The sequence below is a fragment of the Anolis carolinensis genome, unplaced genomic scaffold (assembly GCF_035594765.1).
Source record: "Anolis carolinensis isolate JA03-04 unplaced genomic scaffold, rAnoCar3.1.pri scaffold_14, whole genome shotgun sequence".
In the NCBI taxonomy this organism is placed as follows: Eukaryota; Metazoa; Chordata; class Lepidosauria; order Squamata; family Dactyloidae; genus Anolis; species Anolis carolinensis.
The window spans coordinates 8,900,074-8,919,304 of NW_026943825.1; the positions used below are offsets into that span (position 1 = coordinate 8,900,074).

Consider the following 19,231-nt stretch of genomic DNA (forward strand, 5'->3'; position numbering starts at 1 on the left):
ATGGCGTAGTGCAGGGGTCCCCAATGCGGCCCTCCAAGGTCATTTACCTGGCCCCCGCACTCAGTTTTATAATATAATATTTTATATCATTTTAAATAATATAATATATTGTATATACATATAATATTGATAATAATATTATAATGTTATATGATATAATACTAATAATACCATATAATAATATTAATTATATGATATATATTACATATAATATTACAGTATAGTGGTATAGTTCAATATAGTAATATATAATACTAATATTGTGCTATGTTAATAATATAATATATTGTATGTACATACAGCTGCTCTGAGTCCCTTTCGGGGTGAAAAGGGCAGGATATAAATGTAAATAAATGTAGTAAATGAATAAATAAATAATTTTAGGCTCGCCCAAAGTCTAAAATGACTTGAAGGCACACAACAACAACAACAATCCTAATTACCTTGACTATCTCATTGGCCAGAAGCAGGCCCACACTTCCTATTGAAATCCTGGTAGGTTTATGTTGGTTAAAATTGTTTTCATTTTTAAATATTTTATTGTTCTTTCATTGTTGTTGTTTTGCACTACAAATAAGACATGTGCAGTGTGCATAGGGATTTGTTCGTATTTCTTTTTCAAATGATAATTCGGCCCCTCAACAGTCTGAAGGATTGTGGACCGGCCCTCTGCTTTAAAAGTTTGAGGACCCCTGGTGTAGTGGATTAAAGCCTCGTGACTTGAAGGTTGGGTTGCTCATCTGAAAACTGCCAGGTTCAAATCCCACCCGGGGAGAGCGTGGATGAGCTCCCTCTATTAGCTCTAGCTCCATGCGGGGACATGAGAGAAGCCTCCCACAAGGATGATAAAAACATCAAAACATCCGGGCGCTCCCTGGGCAACGTCCTTGCAGACAGCCAATTCTCTCACACCAGAAGCTACTTGCAGTTTCTCAGGTCGCTCCTGACATGAAAAAAATGTAATCCAATATAATACTAATATAATATAATATTAATTAAATAATATATTGTATATACATATATTGATATAATATAATGTAATCCAATATATTAATAATAATACAATATAATATTAATTTTATATATAATATATTGTATATACATAAATATTGATAACAATATTATAATGTAATACAATATCATACTAATAATAATACAATATAATATTAATTATATATAATAACTAGCTGTGCCCAGCCACGCGTTGCTGTGGCAAAGTGGTGGTGGTATTGGTTAAAAATTGTTGTGTAATTTTTATTTGACGTTATTTGCAATTTTTTATTAATTTTATTGTAAGTTATATTTTTATTTATTATATTTTATTATTTTCTTGTATTATTTTTAGTTATTTTATGTTATTATAGTATTTTATTGTATTCATTTTAGTGTTTTTTATTATTTTCTATTGGGTTGCTAGGAGACCAAGTTGGAGGAGCTTAGCCTTCTAACTGGCAGCAATTGGATAAAAGCAATTATTCCTCTCTCTCTAATTAGGACTTTATTTTTCTTTTCTTTTTGTTGTATCAACCTAGAGGCGTGGATGATGGGTTGTGTTGTCAAATTTCGAGGTTGGGGGGCCTGTAGTTTTGTTGTTTTGTGGGTCGCCATGATGCCATCACTCTTTTATATATATAGATATAATATATTGTATATACATATAATGGGAGCCTCCCGTGGCTCAGTGTGTTAAAGCACTGAGCTGCTGAACTTGCAGACCGAAAGGTCCCAGGTTCAAACCCGGAGAGCCAACCTAGCAGTTCGAAAACATGCAAATGTGAGTAGATCAATAGGTACGCTCCTGCGGGAAGGTAACAACGCTCCATGCAGTCATGCCGGCCACATGACCTTGGAGGTGTCTACGGACAACGCCGGCTCTTCGGCTTAGAAATGGAGATGAGCACCAACCCCCAGAGTTAGACATGACTGGTCTTAACGTCAGGGGAAAACCTTTACCTTTAGTATATACATTTAATATTTATAATAATGTAATATAATATCATACTAATAATAATACAATATAATATTAATTACATATTATTTATTACATATGATATTGCCGTTTAGTGGTATAATAGGTGAGGTAAAGGTTTTCCCCTGATGTTAAGTCCAGTCATGTCTGACTCTGGGGGTTGGTGCTCAACTCCATTTCTAAGCCGAAGAGCCGGTGTTGTCCGTAGACACCTCCAAGGTCATGTGGCCGGCATGACTGCATGGAGTGGTATAGTACAATATAGTAATATATAATGCTAATATTGTGCTAGACTAATAGTATAATATATTGTCTGTATACATATAACTTGCAAGCCGCTCTGAGTACCCTTTGGGGTGAGAAGGGCGGGATATCAATGTCATAAATAAATAAATGTGTATAATAATGATGATGATGGTGATGATGATGTGGGAGTCTTCTTCCCTGGAGGCTTTGAAGCAGAGGTTGGCTGGCCATCTCTCGGGAAAGCTTTGATGGTGTCTTCCCACCTGACAGAATGGGGGTCAGACTGGATAGCCTTCGGGGCACTCCTTCCCACTCTAGGATTTTCTGTCCAAGGCACTGCCGAGTCACTAAAAGGAGGGAGGAGGCGTGGCTTCCTTCCCCGGTGACGCGACTGGGGAGGGGCGTGGCCTCGGGGTGGGCGGAGCGTGCGCTGCCTTTGGACCAGTCCTCGTCGGCTGCATCCTCGGAGGGACGCGCAGCATCCTTCCTCCTTCCTCGGCGGAGCATCCCAGGCAGGCCTCGGGGCCTCCTCCGCCGCCCGCCATGGCCGAGATCGCCAGCATCCAGCACGGCGGCTTCGGTGAGTCTGATCTCCCCCCGCTCGGGAGGCTGAGGCGGCTGCTGCGCCACGCAAGGCCTGGCCTTGGCTGAGGCGTCGCGGCCTACCTTTCCCCTCAGACCTTTATTGACAGTCGACCCTCAGTGAGAATGACTGAGGCGTCGAGGCCTACCTTTCCCCTCAGGCCTCTGTTGACAGTGAGAGTAACTGGACTGAGGCGTCGAAGCCTACCTTTCTCCTCAAGCCTCTATTGACCGTCGACCCTCAGTGAGAGTGACTGAGGCTTCAAGGCCTACCTTTCTCTTCAGGCCCCTATTGACAGTGCGAGTGACTTATAACAAGAGGCCTAACTAAGATCTCTTAGGCCTAACCCATCTTATTCCATCAATTCTGTGCTGACTTGATAATATTCATATGGAAATACAGTCACCTGCAGGCCTTGGAAGGCCTTGCCTCCATTGACAGTCAGCCACTATTATAACAAGAGGCCTAACTAAGACTTCTTAGGCCGAGCTAATGCCTAACTCATCCTTTTCCATCAACTCTGTGTTGATTTGATAATATTTATATGGAAATACGGTCACTTGCAGGCCTTGGAAGGCCTTGCCTCCATTGATACTCGACCCTCAGTGAGAGCCACTATTATAACAAGAGGCCTAACTAAGACCTCATAGGCCTAACCAAGGCCTAACCCATCCTATTCCATCAACTCTGTATTGATTTGATAATATTTATATGGAAATACGGTCACTTGCAGGCCTTGGAAGGCCTTGCCTCCATTGATAGTTGACCCTCAGTGAGAGTCCCTATTATAACAAGAGGCCTAACTAAGACCTCTTAGGCCTAACCCTTCCTATTCTATCAACTCTGTGCTGACTTGATAATATTCATAAGGAAATACAGTCACCTGCAGGCCTTGGAAGGCCTCATCTCCATTGACAGTCAGCCACTATTATAACAAGAGGCCTAATTAAGACCTCTTAGGCCTAACCCTTCCTATTCCATCAACTCTGTGTTGACTTGATAATATTAATATGGAATTACAGTCATAATGTTCTTATGTGAATGCAATATTATTTCGTTGGGGTGGTTTTTCTTTGCTGTGTGTGTGCTGGTTGCTTGAGAGTTCTGGATAACTGAGAGCCTGCTGTACTGAGATGGGTTGCAAGATAAGAGAGGAAAGGAATCCCCCCTCAATGTTTTAGGACAGTGGTTCTCAACTTTTCTTATGCTGCGACCCCTTAATCCAGTTAATCATAATCATAATCATAATAATAACTTTGTTTTTGTACCCCGCCTCCATCTCCCCGAAGGGACTCAGGGCAGCTCACATGGGGATAAGCCCAACAACAACATAGGTTAAAAAGACAAATCCTTAAAATTAAAACAATGTAAACCATATAAAACAACATAAAATACATCAACAGAATTTAAAACCTGGGCAATATTAATAACTGAATATTAATAACTGAGGGTAAAATTGTGCAGAACTCTGAATAGGGCTCCTGGGTAGTAAAACATGTAGCAGTTCCTCATGTTGTGGACCATAACCCCCAACCATAACATTATTTTCGTTGCTACTTCATAGCTCCACTTACCCCTATGGATCATTCTCAAGCTCGACTTTCCCCTGTTGTGTCCTGCCTTAAGGCGGCCAATAATAATAATAATAATTATTATTATTATTATTATTATTATTAGAACCTCTACCTCCAAGTCCCCACCCCGCCCAGTCCGGCTGGGCTAATGCCAAGGGATAGATGCCAGCCATTTGCCCAAGAGGGAGGGATGGGGGCCACCCTTTGCCCTCCCAAACCCGCCTGCCTGCCTGCCTGCCTGCCTTCCTTCCTTCCTTCCTTCCTTCTTTCCTTCCTTTGGGGGAATGGGAGGAAGGAGAGCAGGTGCAGACAGTGGTTGAGCGGAGGGTGGAATGACGTGATGTCTCTTCCAGGCCAGGCAGCGCCCCTGCCCCCTATTAGCTGGGGAGGGGGAGCCGAGAACAGGAACACTGCCTTTGTTTGATGCAACCTCTTTTTTGTGGGACATGATGGATTTGGAGGAAGGGAGTCAAACCACATAAGTCTCCAGATTCTGAGGAGAGAGGAAGTAAGGGAGAGGGACTGCCTGCATGCAATTCAGACCCATTTTTTTGTCATCTCCCCTAGTTTCACCCTATACAATGAACTCCGAGACCCATCATTCACTGTCCCCTTGGTGCCTTACCTCTGGGATACGTTGAGGCCTTATAGTCTTGGTGATGCAATGTATTTGGATCTGCAGTTGGCCTTTAAACCATCCAATATCTGTATATAATAACTTGGTATAATTTCGCTGTTCTGTCGCAAAGTTTCTGGCGAGGATATGACTGTAAACGCAGGAAGGGAAACAACAAGCAGAAAGGATTTTCTCTTCTGTTTGTAGGCCTCTCCTGTGTGTGTGTGTTTTAGAAATGGACCTCCGCCATCCATTTATTTAACGCCTTAATCTCCCCTGTATCAAAATGTCATGCCGTACAGATGGCAAGGCACACAATGGCAAGGGGATCGTTACATCGGGGAACAGATGCAGTCTGTTTTTTTACATTAATTAAAGCTCTCTGAATTTATTTATTTTTATCACCAAAGCACAGTCGTTTATAGCCCCTGGGGAGAAGCCCTGTTGTTGCGCTGTGGCCCACGAGCCAAATATGATCGCAGCGTTCTATCCACTGGGTTTGGGAAGGAACAATCACACCATTTTTAATTCTGAATTTTGATTTACCCGCAAGAAAAGTTGGTTCTGGTCTTGTCAGCAGATTCCCTACTGCCTGTATTAAGAGAAAATGGAAGAAGACAGTGTCATCCCCCCACTCCATGTTTGTTTATGATCAGATGGTTTTAAGTGGATTGAAAGAGAAGCAATCTGGATTAGAAAGACTCCGGCACACAGTCCCAATGACATTGTGTATAAATCCATTGAGGATGTTTGAGTGATTTTCAAATGAGGATAGGGGATTACGAAGGGGGTTAGGAGAATATGGAGAGGAGGCTGAAAGCTGCTGTTTTCATCATGGAAATATAACTGAATAGCAAAAGGAGGGGTTGGCTGTACCTTTCACCCAAATAAGGCAGGTGCCTTAAGCAGCAGGACTGCAAATTGTCTATTATTTAACGGATTCTTATATTTTTATAACCAGAGAAGTACATGGACTTAAATGGACAACTATTCAACTCCATGCAGCAGGGACTGGTTGTTACTAATTTTGTCTGTTTTGTAGTTACTGAATGGAAAAAGCAAGTGCCCACCCAATATAATTAAAACACTAGCTACGAAGACCCTTAAGAGCTTTCCTCTTTGTGTTCAGTGTATCTTACTCTCCATCACAATTCCCAAGGAAGGAATTAATGGCCAGTGATGTCCTGAAAACCATGATTGTGGGATTATAATTTTACACAAATGTATCTTATCCAAGCTCCACATTTCAAATGTTTATCCCATAAATATGAGGACTAGAAACACTAACTATCCCCTTCTATTAAAACAACTATCATATTCCGGTGGGATTATAATCCTATACACATGCTGCACACTTCATATGTTTACCCCATAACCATGAGAAGAAAAAATCATATTTTTGAATGCCATACGTGAGGCAGCCTGAAGCTAAGGAGTGGGTGGATGAGCTGCATTGAGGCAGACTCAAAACAATCCAAACCAAATGGATGGAATTACATTCTCTGCTGGTGTAATAGTGTCATTAGATCCTCCATTAAAGCCCAATAAATACCCAGAAAACATGCACAAATGTTATCTTATCCAGCTCAGTCCCTGAATCCATTCTGAAGGGAAAGGGCAGGCAAGAGCCCCAAAAAGGAGCTCAGATTTTGATGAAAGTTTATTGCCAGAGCAAGGAGTGTATATGCTGACTTTTAATAATAATAATAATAATAATAATAAAACTTTATTTATACCCCGCCACCATCTCCCCAACGGGGACTTTTCCTGTATTCCAGGGACAGTACACATTAGGCTTGGGGTTTGGTTATTTTTGGAATACATGCTTTTAAAACTTCTGTTTTTCTCTGCTAGGGAAATACTTGTTTGCTAGGCATCAGATCTTTGACTTGGGAATCCTGTGGCAGGCACCAGTGGGGAAGATCTATTCTGTTTCCACCAGAGAGTCAATGGGGCTGTATGTGTTTCAGCTGCACCTGCTCTAAGCGGCACAACTGAGCCCATTGTGCATCGGATCACAGATTCTGTCAGAGCATTCTTACATTGTTGTTATTGTTTTAAGTAACATATTATGGCAGAAGAGGGATTAGAAGACATGTGGAGAATTGTGTCAAGCAGTGCTGGAGCTCATGGGGTGGGTGGCAGGCATAACGGCTTCTCTGTTTTTCACCCATTAAGCCTTAGAGGATGGGTCACAGTGGCTGTCCAGCGGTGTGAACCAGACTTTCCCAACCACAGCCTCCATCATCCCCAACTAGTGTGGTTGGGAGTGATGGGAGATATAGCCTGATTAATCTTAAGGGAGCTGCTTGATGTATCCTTATGCCTTTCATTTCTGTGGCTCAGCTGTGTGACCAAAACAGATCCACCTCCTCCCACACATAGATACGTGAAGAAGGTGTCAACAAGTTTGTTTAAGATGCTGGGTCTGTAAAAATATGGTGTTAAGGAGGAGGGATCCTAAAAGGAGACGACAGAAAGCCTATAATGTATATATTGGGGAAAATCATAGTCCCACTCTATTCTGCTTTGGTCAGACATCACCTAATTTTGCGCCTTTCTAGACACTTTCACACTTATTTTCTCCCCATTGGTAAAAGGAATATTTTCTCCCTAAGAGGACATTCTTTAAAAAAAACCCAATAATAATAATCATCATCATATCCCAACCCATCACCCCAAGAGACTCGGGCCGGCTCACAATATAAATAATAAAATATAATACAATACAATAAAATACATAGAATGGAATAAACAATAACACATCCAATCAGTATAAAACACAAGACACGACACAAACAAGTAAACAAAGTTAACAATAAAAATTATCAGGAGAGAATGCTTCTGGAACATGGCCATACAGCCTGGAAAAGTCACAGCAACCCAAAACACAGTAGTTCCTATGAGCTGTATAGGGTCTGATACCCCAGTCAAGGTATATCCATACCACAGAGATTGAGTAATTATTTCCAAAAGTCTGTTTAAATAGCCATGTCCTCAAATCCCTCCTAAATGTCATAAGGGTGGATGCCTGTCTAATTTCCCTGGGTTTGCATGCATGGAAGTTTGCCTTCATCTTTGCTGAAGAAACGTAATAAATAGCAAGCCAGCCCAGAAGGATATCATGGTCAATGGTATCAAAAGCCACTGAGATGTCCAAGAGAGCAAATAGGGACGCATTCCCCCTGTCAAGCTCTCTGCCTAGATCATCCACCAAGGTGACCAAAGCCATTTCCATCCCATAGCCAGTCCTGAAGCTGGACTAGTACAAATCTAAATCATTTGTTTCTTCCAAGAATCCCTTAAGCTGTGAGGCCACCACACACTCCAGAACCTTGCCCAGGAATGAGAGATTTGATACTGGCTGATAATGGTTCAGTTGGGTGGAATCCAGTGGTGGCTTTTTAAATAATGGTTTGACTACCGCCTCTTTCAGGCTTGCTGCTTTATCCCTCCTTTAAGGAGGCATTCAACAGATATTATTACATGTATCAATGTTTTCCCCACATTTCCAGCAATTACTAGAGACATACCTTTGTGTGTCTTTGAAAGTAGTTGTTTTTCTGATCCCACCTTCTCCTTCCCTTTCCAGATGTTTCTCCAATTGTGGCTGGCCTCATTGGGGCCACTGTCTTGGTCGTCTCGGTCTCAGTGACCGTGTTTGTGTGGACGTGTTGCCACCAGCAAGCCGAGAAGAAGCACAAGACGCCCCCCTACAAGTTCATCCATATGCTTAAGGGCATCAGCATCTACCCGGAGACCCTGAGCAACAAAAAGAAAATCATACGGATCAGGCGAGACAAGACGGGTGCCGCCAGGAAAGATGGAAGCGGCAGCCTTTCGGGGGATGAGGCTGAAGCTGGGCTGGCGGGTGCAGAAAAACTCTCAGGAGGTTTCAGCGCGCCTCCCTGCGTCAAACAGCTTCCCATCAAAGTTGATTATGGAGAAGGGCTGAGCCCGGCCCAAAGCTTGACCCCGGCAGGGAGCAAAACACCCTCTCCATCTTCCCCCGAAGAGGAGGTCATGCTCGGGGTATTGACTTTCTCGGTGGACTACAACTTCCCAAAGAAGGCCTTGGTGGTGACCATCCAGGAAGCCCACGGCTTGCCCGTCATGGACGAGCAGAACCAGGGGTCGGACCCCTACATTAAGATGACAATCCTGCCAGACAAGAGGCACCGGGTGAAGACCCGCGTCCTCCGCAAGACCCTGGACCCTGTCTTTGACGAGACCTTTACCTTCTATGGCATTCCCTACAGCCAGCTCCAGGACCTGGTGCTGCACTTCCTCGTGCTGAGCTTCGACCGCTTTTCCCGAGACGACGTCATCGGGGAGGTGATGGTGCCGCTGGCTGGGGTGGACCCCAGCACCGGGAAGGTCCACTTGACCCGGGAGATCATCAAAAGGAACATACAGGTAAGAAAAACCTTTCAATTTTGCTTTCTCAAAAGCCCCCTGCACAAGTTGAAAATCCCGTTATCTGCGTTGAACTGGAATATATGGCAGTGTGGACTCAGCCAGTTCAAAACAGATATTGTGGGATTTTCTGCCTTGATATTCTGGGTTATATGGCTGTGTGTAAGGGCCTTTAGTGAGATATATCCATACGGCAGTAGGAAATTATATTCAGTGACTTCTTACTGACATTTTGAAGGGGATCCTGAACTACTCAAATACCTCTGTTTACCTCTGCAATACCTCTAAAAAGAGAATACACAAGGCAGCAAAACAAGGAGTTGCCTTCGTGACCCATAATGATGATGATAATGATTATATTCCAGTCATTTCATCAGGTTTCCATTATACTATGCAGTTTATTTATCTTCCTGTGCTAGGACTTTAAGCTCATCTTGTTTGTTTCCAAGCTCTGTATCATGCTGTATACCGTGTTTCCCCGAAAATAAGACAGTGTCTTATATTAATTTTTGCTCCCAAAGATGTGCTAGGTCTTATTTTCAGGGGATGTCTTATTTTTCCATGAAGAAGAATTCACATTTATTGTTGAACAAAATATAAACATTTATTATATACTGTACAGTAGTTGTCATCACAAACCAGTATAACCAGACAAACTGAATCTTATCAAGAATTTCTTGTTACTACCATTATTTCCATGTACAACTGGTATGTACATTTACCAATCCTGCATTTTCTGGTGTTCTGTTTGGCAGGCGCTGGGCATTCTTCCAAACAAAAACTTTGCTAGGTCTTACTTTCGGGGGAGGCCTTATATTTATCAATTCAGCAAAACTTCTACTAGGTCTTATTTTTTGGGGATGTCTTATTTTCGGGGAAACAGGGTAGACATCTGAAGCCGTGTTTGTTCTCCCCTTTTATTTAACGAGATTAGCTCTCATCCTCTCCCTTTTCATCTCCTCTAGAATTCACATCCTTATGTTTAGGGCTTGCCTTTGGGCTGTTGCTTGAGATATTAATCTCTGATCCCAATTCCATCCCAGAAGTTAGTTTAAAGCCCTACGACTAAATACATTTTCCAAAGTCTTCAAGAGGTGCAGCCCATGTGTAGCCAGTTGTCCTCTAAGAAGTGAAGGTCGTGGTCCCAGAGCCAAACCACTCCTTCTGTGCCACCAATTATTCACTTTTAATATTTTCCTGGTGCTGTGTAGTCTTCTCCTGCCCAGAGATTCAGAGGTAGAGGTGAACTGCTCAAAGGGCAAATCCTGAATCCAAGCCATGAATTGGAGGATGAAGAAAACAAAGGCAGAGACTCCTTTGTAATTCCCTCTTCCCACTTGCAAGTCTGGACAGGCCTTACTCTGGACCATTATGAAGGCAAGCCGAGGCCATCCGAAAGTGCTGGAATCTAGGGCACGACGGCCATGGCAACCCTGGCTGGCATTCACTCCACTTAACGGTGGCTTTGTAACACTTGGCAACACTCCGGGTTTATTTCCACCAGATTAACTCCCTTTGAAAAAACATGAGCATTTCTTCGTCCTCAAAACCCTACAAACAAGTCAAGCCGCAGCCCTGAAGCATTTAAGGCCACACTGGCTGGGGATTCTGGAAACTGTTGTCCAAAAAAAATGTTTCCAAGGTTCGACGTGTTCATTCCAATGTGGAGTCTTTCAATAATATACAGGGTGTTCAAAAACTATATGCATGGTTTCAATTCTATATACAGTTTTTAGACACCTTGCAGGATTGTGCTTTTCAACTTGGAAATAGGATGATCAGCCCTATCTTGTTGGTGTTGTTGTTGTTGTGAAAGAGGGATTATGTGGTGGTGGAGGCTGCGGGGTTGAAACTTCCATCACCCACCATTGTTAGGGACCTTAGCAAGAGCTGATGGGAATTGCAGTACATTTCTGGAAGGCCACTAGCTCTTCTTCTCACTCTTAACTCCAAACTCCAAACTATCAGACCGGAAACAGTTCACTTATAAAATGTGGTGCTCAAGAGCTCATGGCGTTGTGGTAGGAAGATTGTTTGAAAGATCATTCTGCAGCAGAGGATGGAAATGGAAGAGATCTTTAGACTTGGGTTGGCTCCTATAGGAAGACCCAGTCTTTTAGGCAGCCTGGATCCAAGCCTTGTAGCATTTTAAGGTGAGAATCAGCACTCTGATCTTTGCCCAGAAATGGAACGGTTGCTGATGAAGTTGCTTCAAAAGCAAGCGATCCATAATCCCAGTCACTAGCCCTGGTGGGCAGCATGGTCACAGCATGGTCACAACCCAACTGGGGTACTATTAAAGGTGCAACTGCAGCTCTGACGAAATCCAACATTGTCCTCTCTTTGCAGAAATGTGTCAGCCGAGGGGAGCTGCAGGTGTCCTTGTCCTACCAGCCGGTGGCCCAGAGGATGACGGTGGTGGTGTTGAAGGCAAAGCATCTGCCCAAGATGGACATCACTGGCCTCTCAGGTAGAAGCTATTTACTTCAACTCATGGGGCAGGCCTTCTTTTTCCATTGGAGACCCAATTGGTCTCATGTTTTGGTGATTCTGCCCAGTGCTAAAAGGAGCGCCTGCGCAAACAGTCTTTTATCCCTCCCTCCCTCCCTTTGGATTGTTTTACAATAGGGGTGGGAAACCGAAAAGTGAAAATCCACGAAGTAGGGACACTATATTTATTTTAATATTTATACAGTATTTTAATAGTTAGGTGGCCTTTCTTCCCCTTGCAAGTCCCAGAGAGGCTCACAGGCTGTTTTGCACTGTTTGTTGCAAACCAGCAAATTCTAGGATTCCGAAGCCTTGGGCTCTGGCATTAACTCGCCCGTCCCGGGGAGCCAGTGAAGCTTTCCCTATCAGCACTGCTCTCTGCCTGCCATGTTGCTCTGGCTGCCTCTGCTCCTGCAGCCAGGGAAGAAGGTACACCGCTCCAGCCGGGCCACGCAGGGAAACATGGAGGACTCGGAAGAGGGGGTCCTCCACATTTCCCAGCATGGCCTGGAGCGGCGTTCCTTCTTCCCTGGCTGCAGGAGTAGCCCTGAGGAGGAGAAGCAGCAGCAACAACACCTGTAAGAAGATCCAACTAGTCCATACCTGAGTTTTCCCACAGAACAGCAAGTCTGCGAAAAACTAACTGCGAAGTAGTGAGGGAACACTGTATAGCATAATATTAGTATTATATATTATTACAGTAGAGTCTCACTTATCCAGTGTTCTGGATTATCCAACGCATTTTTGTAGTCAATGTTTTCAAAACATCATGATATTTTGGTTCTAAATTCGTAAATACAGTAATTACTACATAGCATTACTGAGTATTGAACTACTTTTTCTGTCAAATTTGTTGTATAACATGATGTTTTGGTGCTTAATTTGTAAAATAACCTAATTTGGAGCCCCGGTGGCAAAGTATGTTAAAGCACTGAGCTGCTGATCTTGCAGACCGAAAGGTCGCAGGTTCAAATCCCAGGAGCGGAGTGAGCGCCTGCTGTTAGCTCCAGCTTCTGCCAACCTAGCAGTTCGAAAACATGCAAATGTGAGTAGATCAATAGGTACCGCTCCAGCGGGAAGGTAACGGCGCTCCATGCAGTCATGCCAGTGGCCACATGACCTTGGAGGTTTCTACAGACAATGCCGGCTCTTCGTCTTAGAAATGGAGATGAGCACCAACCCCCAGAGTCAGACATGACTGGACTTAACATCAGGGAACCCTTCACCTTTACCTTTAACCTAATTTGACATTTAATAGGCCTTTTCTTTAACCCTCCTTATTATCCAACATATTCGCTTATCCAACATTCTGCTGGCCCATTTATGTTGGATAAGTGGGACTCTACTGTATATTGTTATATTGACCCAGGAGACAGGATGGAATGGTGTCTTCTTGGCCCCCCTTCTTCACTCTGGCCCCAGAATGGCAGTCCTTGGGGGGGGGGGGCTCCCATCTAATGACATAGGAGCCATGGTGAAATGATGTCTTCCTGGCCCCCCCTTCTTCACTCTGGCCCCAGAGTGGCAGTCTTTGGCGGGGAAAGGGCTCCCATCCCAAGCATGCTTCTCCTGACATAGGAGACAACCTTGGTTCTGTGATGGCTGGGGGCAGCCTTGTTCTAGGACAGCATTATTGGCCTGCCTTTGTCCCCTCCCTCCTCAGATCCCTACGTCAAGGTGAACGTCTACTACGGTAGGAAGCGGATCGCGAAGAAGAAGACCCACGTCAAGAAGTGCACTTTGAACCCCGTCTTCAACGAGTCCTTCATTTACGACATCCCCACCGAGCTACTCCCCGACATCAGCATCGAGTTCCTGGTCATCGACTTTGACCGGACCACCAAGAACGAAGTGGTGGGGCGGCTGATCCTGGGCGCGCACAGCGTCACGGCAGGCGGTGCGGAACACTGGCGGGAAGTGTGCGAGAGCCCCCGGAAGCAGGTCGCCAAGTGGCACAGCTTGAGCGAGTATTAGCAGGGTAAGCTGAGGGCCCGCCCGAGGGGCCCCTTGGCGTACGTACAGACTCTTGACCCCCCCCCCCTTGACCCCAATCCCCTCCAGTTTTAGTCATAGAGTTAAAAGTTTCTGTAAGGAGCCGCCAATCCGTTTTCTCTAGTGACGTTAACTTTTGCAGGGCACATAAATAACACTATAATAAAGTTCAAAAAAATAAAATAATCCTACAAGGAAAAAAAGCATTAATTTTAATAATATCACAAAATACGTATGTTATCAAAACAGTGTAACTGCACTATTTGCATGCCGAATACAAACATTTTTTTAAAAAGAAAAGCAGAAAAAAATGTAGTCTAACTTACCAATATCGAGGTACCGTTTTGAATATGATTTTCTCTTGTCACGATGGAAGTTGTGTTTTGTGCTGAACTGTCTGTGTCGGTCTTCACCACAACTGGCTTCTTCAGCTTCTCTTCCAACTTTTCCCCTTTTCTTTCAAAATACAAAACGAGAACATTCTGGTGTCAGTTCGCTGGTTCCTTGTTCAACTTCCCCAACTCTCTCCCTTGCCGGTTTTGTGACTTCAGTGAATGCATTTCCTTGGTACATTTGGCAATGTTTTTGATGCACCTGGGGCAGACAGATATTTGGGAAGAAAAGGCATTTATGGGAACCAGGGCTGGAAACAAGGACCTGAGACTAATAGTTTTGAAATGCCTCTTACTGGTGCTGCAGCAACCGAAAACAAGTATAATCACATTGTGTTGTCGAAGGCTTTCATGGCCGGAATCACTGGGTTGTTGTGAGTTTTCTGGGCTGTCTGGCCTTGTTCCAAAAGGATTCTCTCCTGACGTCTTGCCCACATCTATAGCACACATTGTAAGAGGTTGTGAGGTCTGCTGGAAACTAGACAACGGGTGTATATATTTCTGAAACTTGGGTTACTGTCAGTTTTCCAGGCTGTCTGGCTATGTCCCAGAAGCATTCTCTCCTGATGTTTCACCCATATCTATGGCAGGCATCCTTAGAGGTTATGAGGTCTTTTGGAAAACTAAGCAAGTGGGTTTATATATCTGGAAAGTCCATGGAGAAATACCTTTTGTCTGTTGGAGGCAAGTGTGAATGGTGAAACCACTGAAATCCACAAGCATGTGGACAATTTCAACAGAAAGGAGGGAACCATGAAAATAACAAATACTGGCTCCCAGTATTTAAAAAAAATTCTAAAATCAGGATTGTAAATAAAGAACACTCAGAAAACGGGAATTCCAGACAGGAATCAATCAGGGCCAGCTAACACCTCCCAACAAAGGATTCCCCCAGGCAGGAAGCAGCTACAAGGACATTCAATCCTAATCATGGTGGCCAATAGCAAGATTCACACTTGCCTCCAACAGATCAGAGTTTTTCTCCCACCCTGGACATCATTCCACGGGGATATACAGTAGAGTCTCACTTATCCAAGCTTCACTTATCCAAGGTTCTGTATTATCCAAGGCAGGCTGCCTTTTAGTAGTCAATGTTTTTGTAGTAAATGTTGCAATGTTTTGGTGCTAAATTCGTAAATACAGTAATTACTACATAATATTACTGTGTATTGAACTGCTTTTTCTGTCAATTTCTTGTAAAACATGATGTTTTGGTGCTTAATTTGTGAAATCATAATGTAATTTTATGTTTAATAGGCTTTTTTCTGAATCCCTCCTTATTATTCAAGATTTTCGCTTATCCAGTGTTCTGCCGGCCCGTTTATCTTGGTTAAATGAGATTCTACTGTATATAAACCCTACTTAGCTAGCTTCCAACAGACCTCACAACCTCTGAGGATGCCTGCCAGAGGTGTGGGCAAAATGTCAGGAAAGAATGTTTCTTGAAAACATGGTCATAAAGCCCGGAAAACTCACAGCAACCCAGAGGTTTCTTAATTATTCACTTTAAAATAAAACCACACACATTTACAATCTCTCTCTGCAAGTCATAATAAAAAAATAGGAAGTTGTCAAGGAAATGTGCTCAGGGTAAAAATAAACTTTTTGCTGGGGGGGGCAGTGGCTTTTGGGTTTTTGTTTGACTCCAGTTCCCATCATCCTTGGCTAGCTGTGCCCAGTGGATTGAAGGGAGCCATAGTGAAGCAATGCCTCGAGAACCACGAGTTCTTTGTCCTTGACCTATCTTGAAAAGGTTTGTTCGGAATAATGGGTAAATAAAGAGGGCCAGGTAACATTTTTTAAAAAAAGATACATACATAGATAGTGTGTGTGAAATGATCATCCATGATAGCTGCCTCACAGTGAAATCTGCCAGACGTGGATCATTATTTTTTAATTTGTAATTGGTTTCTTTCTCTTTCTTCCTTAAAAACAAAAAAAAAATAACCCTAAACCTTGGAAAAGTTACAACTTGGTGTCAAAACAAAAGCTAAAAAGTCAGAAAAAAATAATAACTCGGACTGTGTACAACTGCATAACGCTGTAATGCTAACCTAACCAATATGTAATGCTATCTGTAATGTTATAACATTGTTTTAACGCACACGGGGCGTTCCAATAAAGATGGAGTCACTTTAAATTTCATACGAGTTGCAGGGTTTGATTTCAAGTTGGTCGGGTGGGAGTGAGGTTGGCGAAATCGGTGGCCTCCCTTTTATGTATTTTATGTATAATGTATTTAAAAAACCACAAAGTTCAAAATTTGGCATGATACTAGATTTCCTTTGACCACTTAAGAGTGCCTCTGGTGTGGCTGTGAGAAGGTCCTCTGTTGTGCATGTGGTAGGGGTCAGACCACATTGTAGTCAATGGTCTGTGGTTTGCTCTTCTCCCCACTCACATGTCGTGGACTCCACTTTGTGGCCCTATTTCGTAAGGTTGGCTCTGCATCTCATGGTGCCAGAATGCAGTCTGTTTAGCACTTTCCAAGTTGCCCAGTCTTCCGTGTGCCCAGGAGGGAGTCTCTCATCCAGTCTCTGCCACTGATGAGGTTCTGAGTTTTAACCTGCCTCTTTTGGACTCTTGCTTGCTGAGGTGTTCCTGCGATTATCTCTGTAGATCTTAGGAAGCTGTTTCTTCATTTAAGGCATTGGCGTCCTGGCAGATACTCGAACAGAGGTTCTTTCATTACAGACTGCTATTTCCCGGCCGATGTCAGGTGGTGCAATACCAGCTAAACAGTATAATTTCCCTATCCATTGTAGGGCGTAGACATCCTGTGATAATGGCAGCATGTCTCATTAAGAGCCACATCCACTGTTTTAGCGTGTTGAGATGTATTCTACACTGGACATGTGTATATCTGAGGATTGGGACATCTGTAGGGACACCAAGGTGCTATTGTAATACAATATAATACTAATAATACAATATAATAATATTAATTATATATTATATATTACATGTAATATTACTAATAATATTACAATATATTTATATAGTACAATATAGTAATTTATGAGGGGCCCGGTGGCACAGTGTGTTAAAGCGCTGAGCTGCTGAACTTGCGGACCAAAAGGTCGCAGTTTCAAATCTGGGGAGCGGAATGAGCACCCGCTGTTAGCCCCAGCTTCTGCCAACCTAGCAGTTCGAAAATATGCAAATCATCATCATCATCATCATCATCATCATCATTTAATTACTTATTAATCGCCCTCCATCCAAGATGCTCTAGGCAATTTACAAGATAAAATTGTAAAGGATAAAAATACATATATACAAATATTGATAAAATTTTACTCAAATGTGAGTAGATTAATAGGTACCGCTCCGGCGGGAAGGTAACAGCGCTCCATGCAGTCATGCTGGCCACATAATCTAGGAGGTGTCTATGGACAACGCCGGCTCTTCGGCTTAGAAATGGAGATGAGCACCAAACCCAGAGTCAGACATGACTGGACTTAACGTCAGGTGAAAACCTTTACCTATAGTAATTTATTGCCAGTATTGTGCTATGCTAATAATACAGTATTGTGTGTAAATTTAATTTGTAAGCCGCTCTGAGTCCCCTCTGGGGTGAGAAGGGCGGGATATAAGTATCAAATAATAAATTTATTATTTACATCACTTTTACCCCGCCTCTCTCTCCGAGGAGACTCAAAGCAGCTTACCGTAAATAGGCAAAAATTCAATGCCTAAAAACAATGTAAAAACAACAATTCATATAAAAATATAAATTCCCTTCCCAACCGTTCTATGGCTGTGAAATGTGGACCATCTAGCGACGTGACACTCAACTCCTGGAACAATTCCACCAGTCAGACATTCTCAAATGGAAAGGGCTTTGCAGCGCATGGGAGTTTCTTATATGGGGAATATGACTGGGTAGCATTTGCCCAGTCTCATGGTGAGGAACAATCTCCCTTTCTCCTCCAGGGAAAGCCATGCCGTGCTTTCCCTCTAGCGGCAGCAACATCCCCGCTTTCTCTCCTGCCGTCCCCACGCAACGGCTGCGCAGCCTCATTGCAAAGGCATTACCTCATCCTTCTCCTCCGTTGTGTTTGCCTTCCTTGACAAGAGGCACCAAACGCTCCCAAGGGAAGGACGGCAACCTTTTCCCCACCACGGTCGGGTGGGAACTGCTAGGCGAGCCCTTCTCTTTTATGATCAGTTTCCAAGATGCCCTGCAAGGAAAAACAGTCGTTGGCATTGTTTGCAACGGCAAAAAAAATCAAGGATGCTTGTTTGAAATAGGATTCATGAATGCCAGACTCTTTCTACGCCAGCTTGTGTCCCTGGCATTGCCCAGGTTATTTCAAAATCAGTGTTTTAGTTGTACCAAATGCATAAAGTTGTGGGTGAACTACAACTCACACCATGCCAGGTTAACCCCAAAAAACTCCATTTGTACTTGAAGTTTGTTATATTCAGGTTTGCTCTGGATGCATCATGGGTGGGGTTCAGTGTGCTCTGGCTGTAGGGTGAACTACAACTCCCACTACGGTGAGTCAGTCCCCCAAACCCCTCCAGTAGGTTGAGTGAGTCCAGGGCAGGGGTCCCCAAACTTTTTAAACAGGGGGCCAGTTCACGATCCTTCGGATCATTGGAGGGCCGGACTATAGTTGGGCACCAAGCAATAATAACAACAACAACAACAACAACAATAATAATAATAATAATAATAATAATAATAAAGAGGGTTGGAAGAGACCCTTTGGGCCATTGAGTCCAATCCCCTTCTGCCTTTGGGCACCAAAAGCACAAGCAAAGCACCCCTGACAGATGGCATCCCAGCCTCAAAGTTAATAATAATAATAATAATAATAATAATAATAATAATAATAATAATAATAATAATAATAATAATTGGAAAATAAGCACGCAAAGATACTGTGGGACTTCCGAATCCAGACTGACAAAGTTCTGGAACACAACACACCAGACATCACAGTT

General features: G+C 43.3%; 1 protein-coding gene across 2 annotated transcripts; it reads left to right on the forward strand.

Annotated features, from left to right (window-relative positions):
* Positions 1–2,624: 2,624 nt before the first annotated feature.
* On the forward strand, positions 2,625–16,423 carry syt11 (synaptotagmin 11). Of its 2 annotated transcripts, none has more exons than XM_062964881.1 (4): positions 2,625–2,795; positions 8,581–9,404; positions 11,754–11,877; positions 13,558–16,423. In XM_062964881.1, exons 1-4 carry the CDS (start codon positions 2,759–2,761, stop codon positions 13,866–13,868), a joined length of 1,296 nt encoding a protein of 431 aa, XP_062820951.1. In that variant the 5' UTR covers positions 2,625–2,758; the 3' UTR covers positions 13,869–16,423. The 2 variants fall into 2 exon arrangements, with proteins under 2 accessions (XP_062820951.1, XP_062820952.1); XM_062964882.1 differs by having other exon boundaries at positions 11,754–11,874.
* Positions 16,424–19,231: the final 2,808 nt, after the last annotated feature.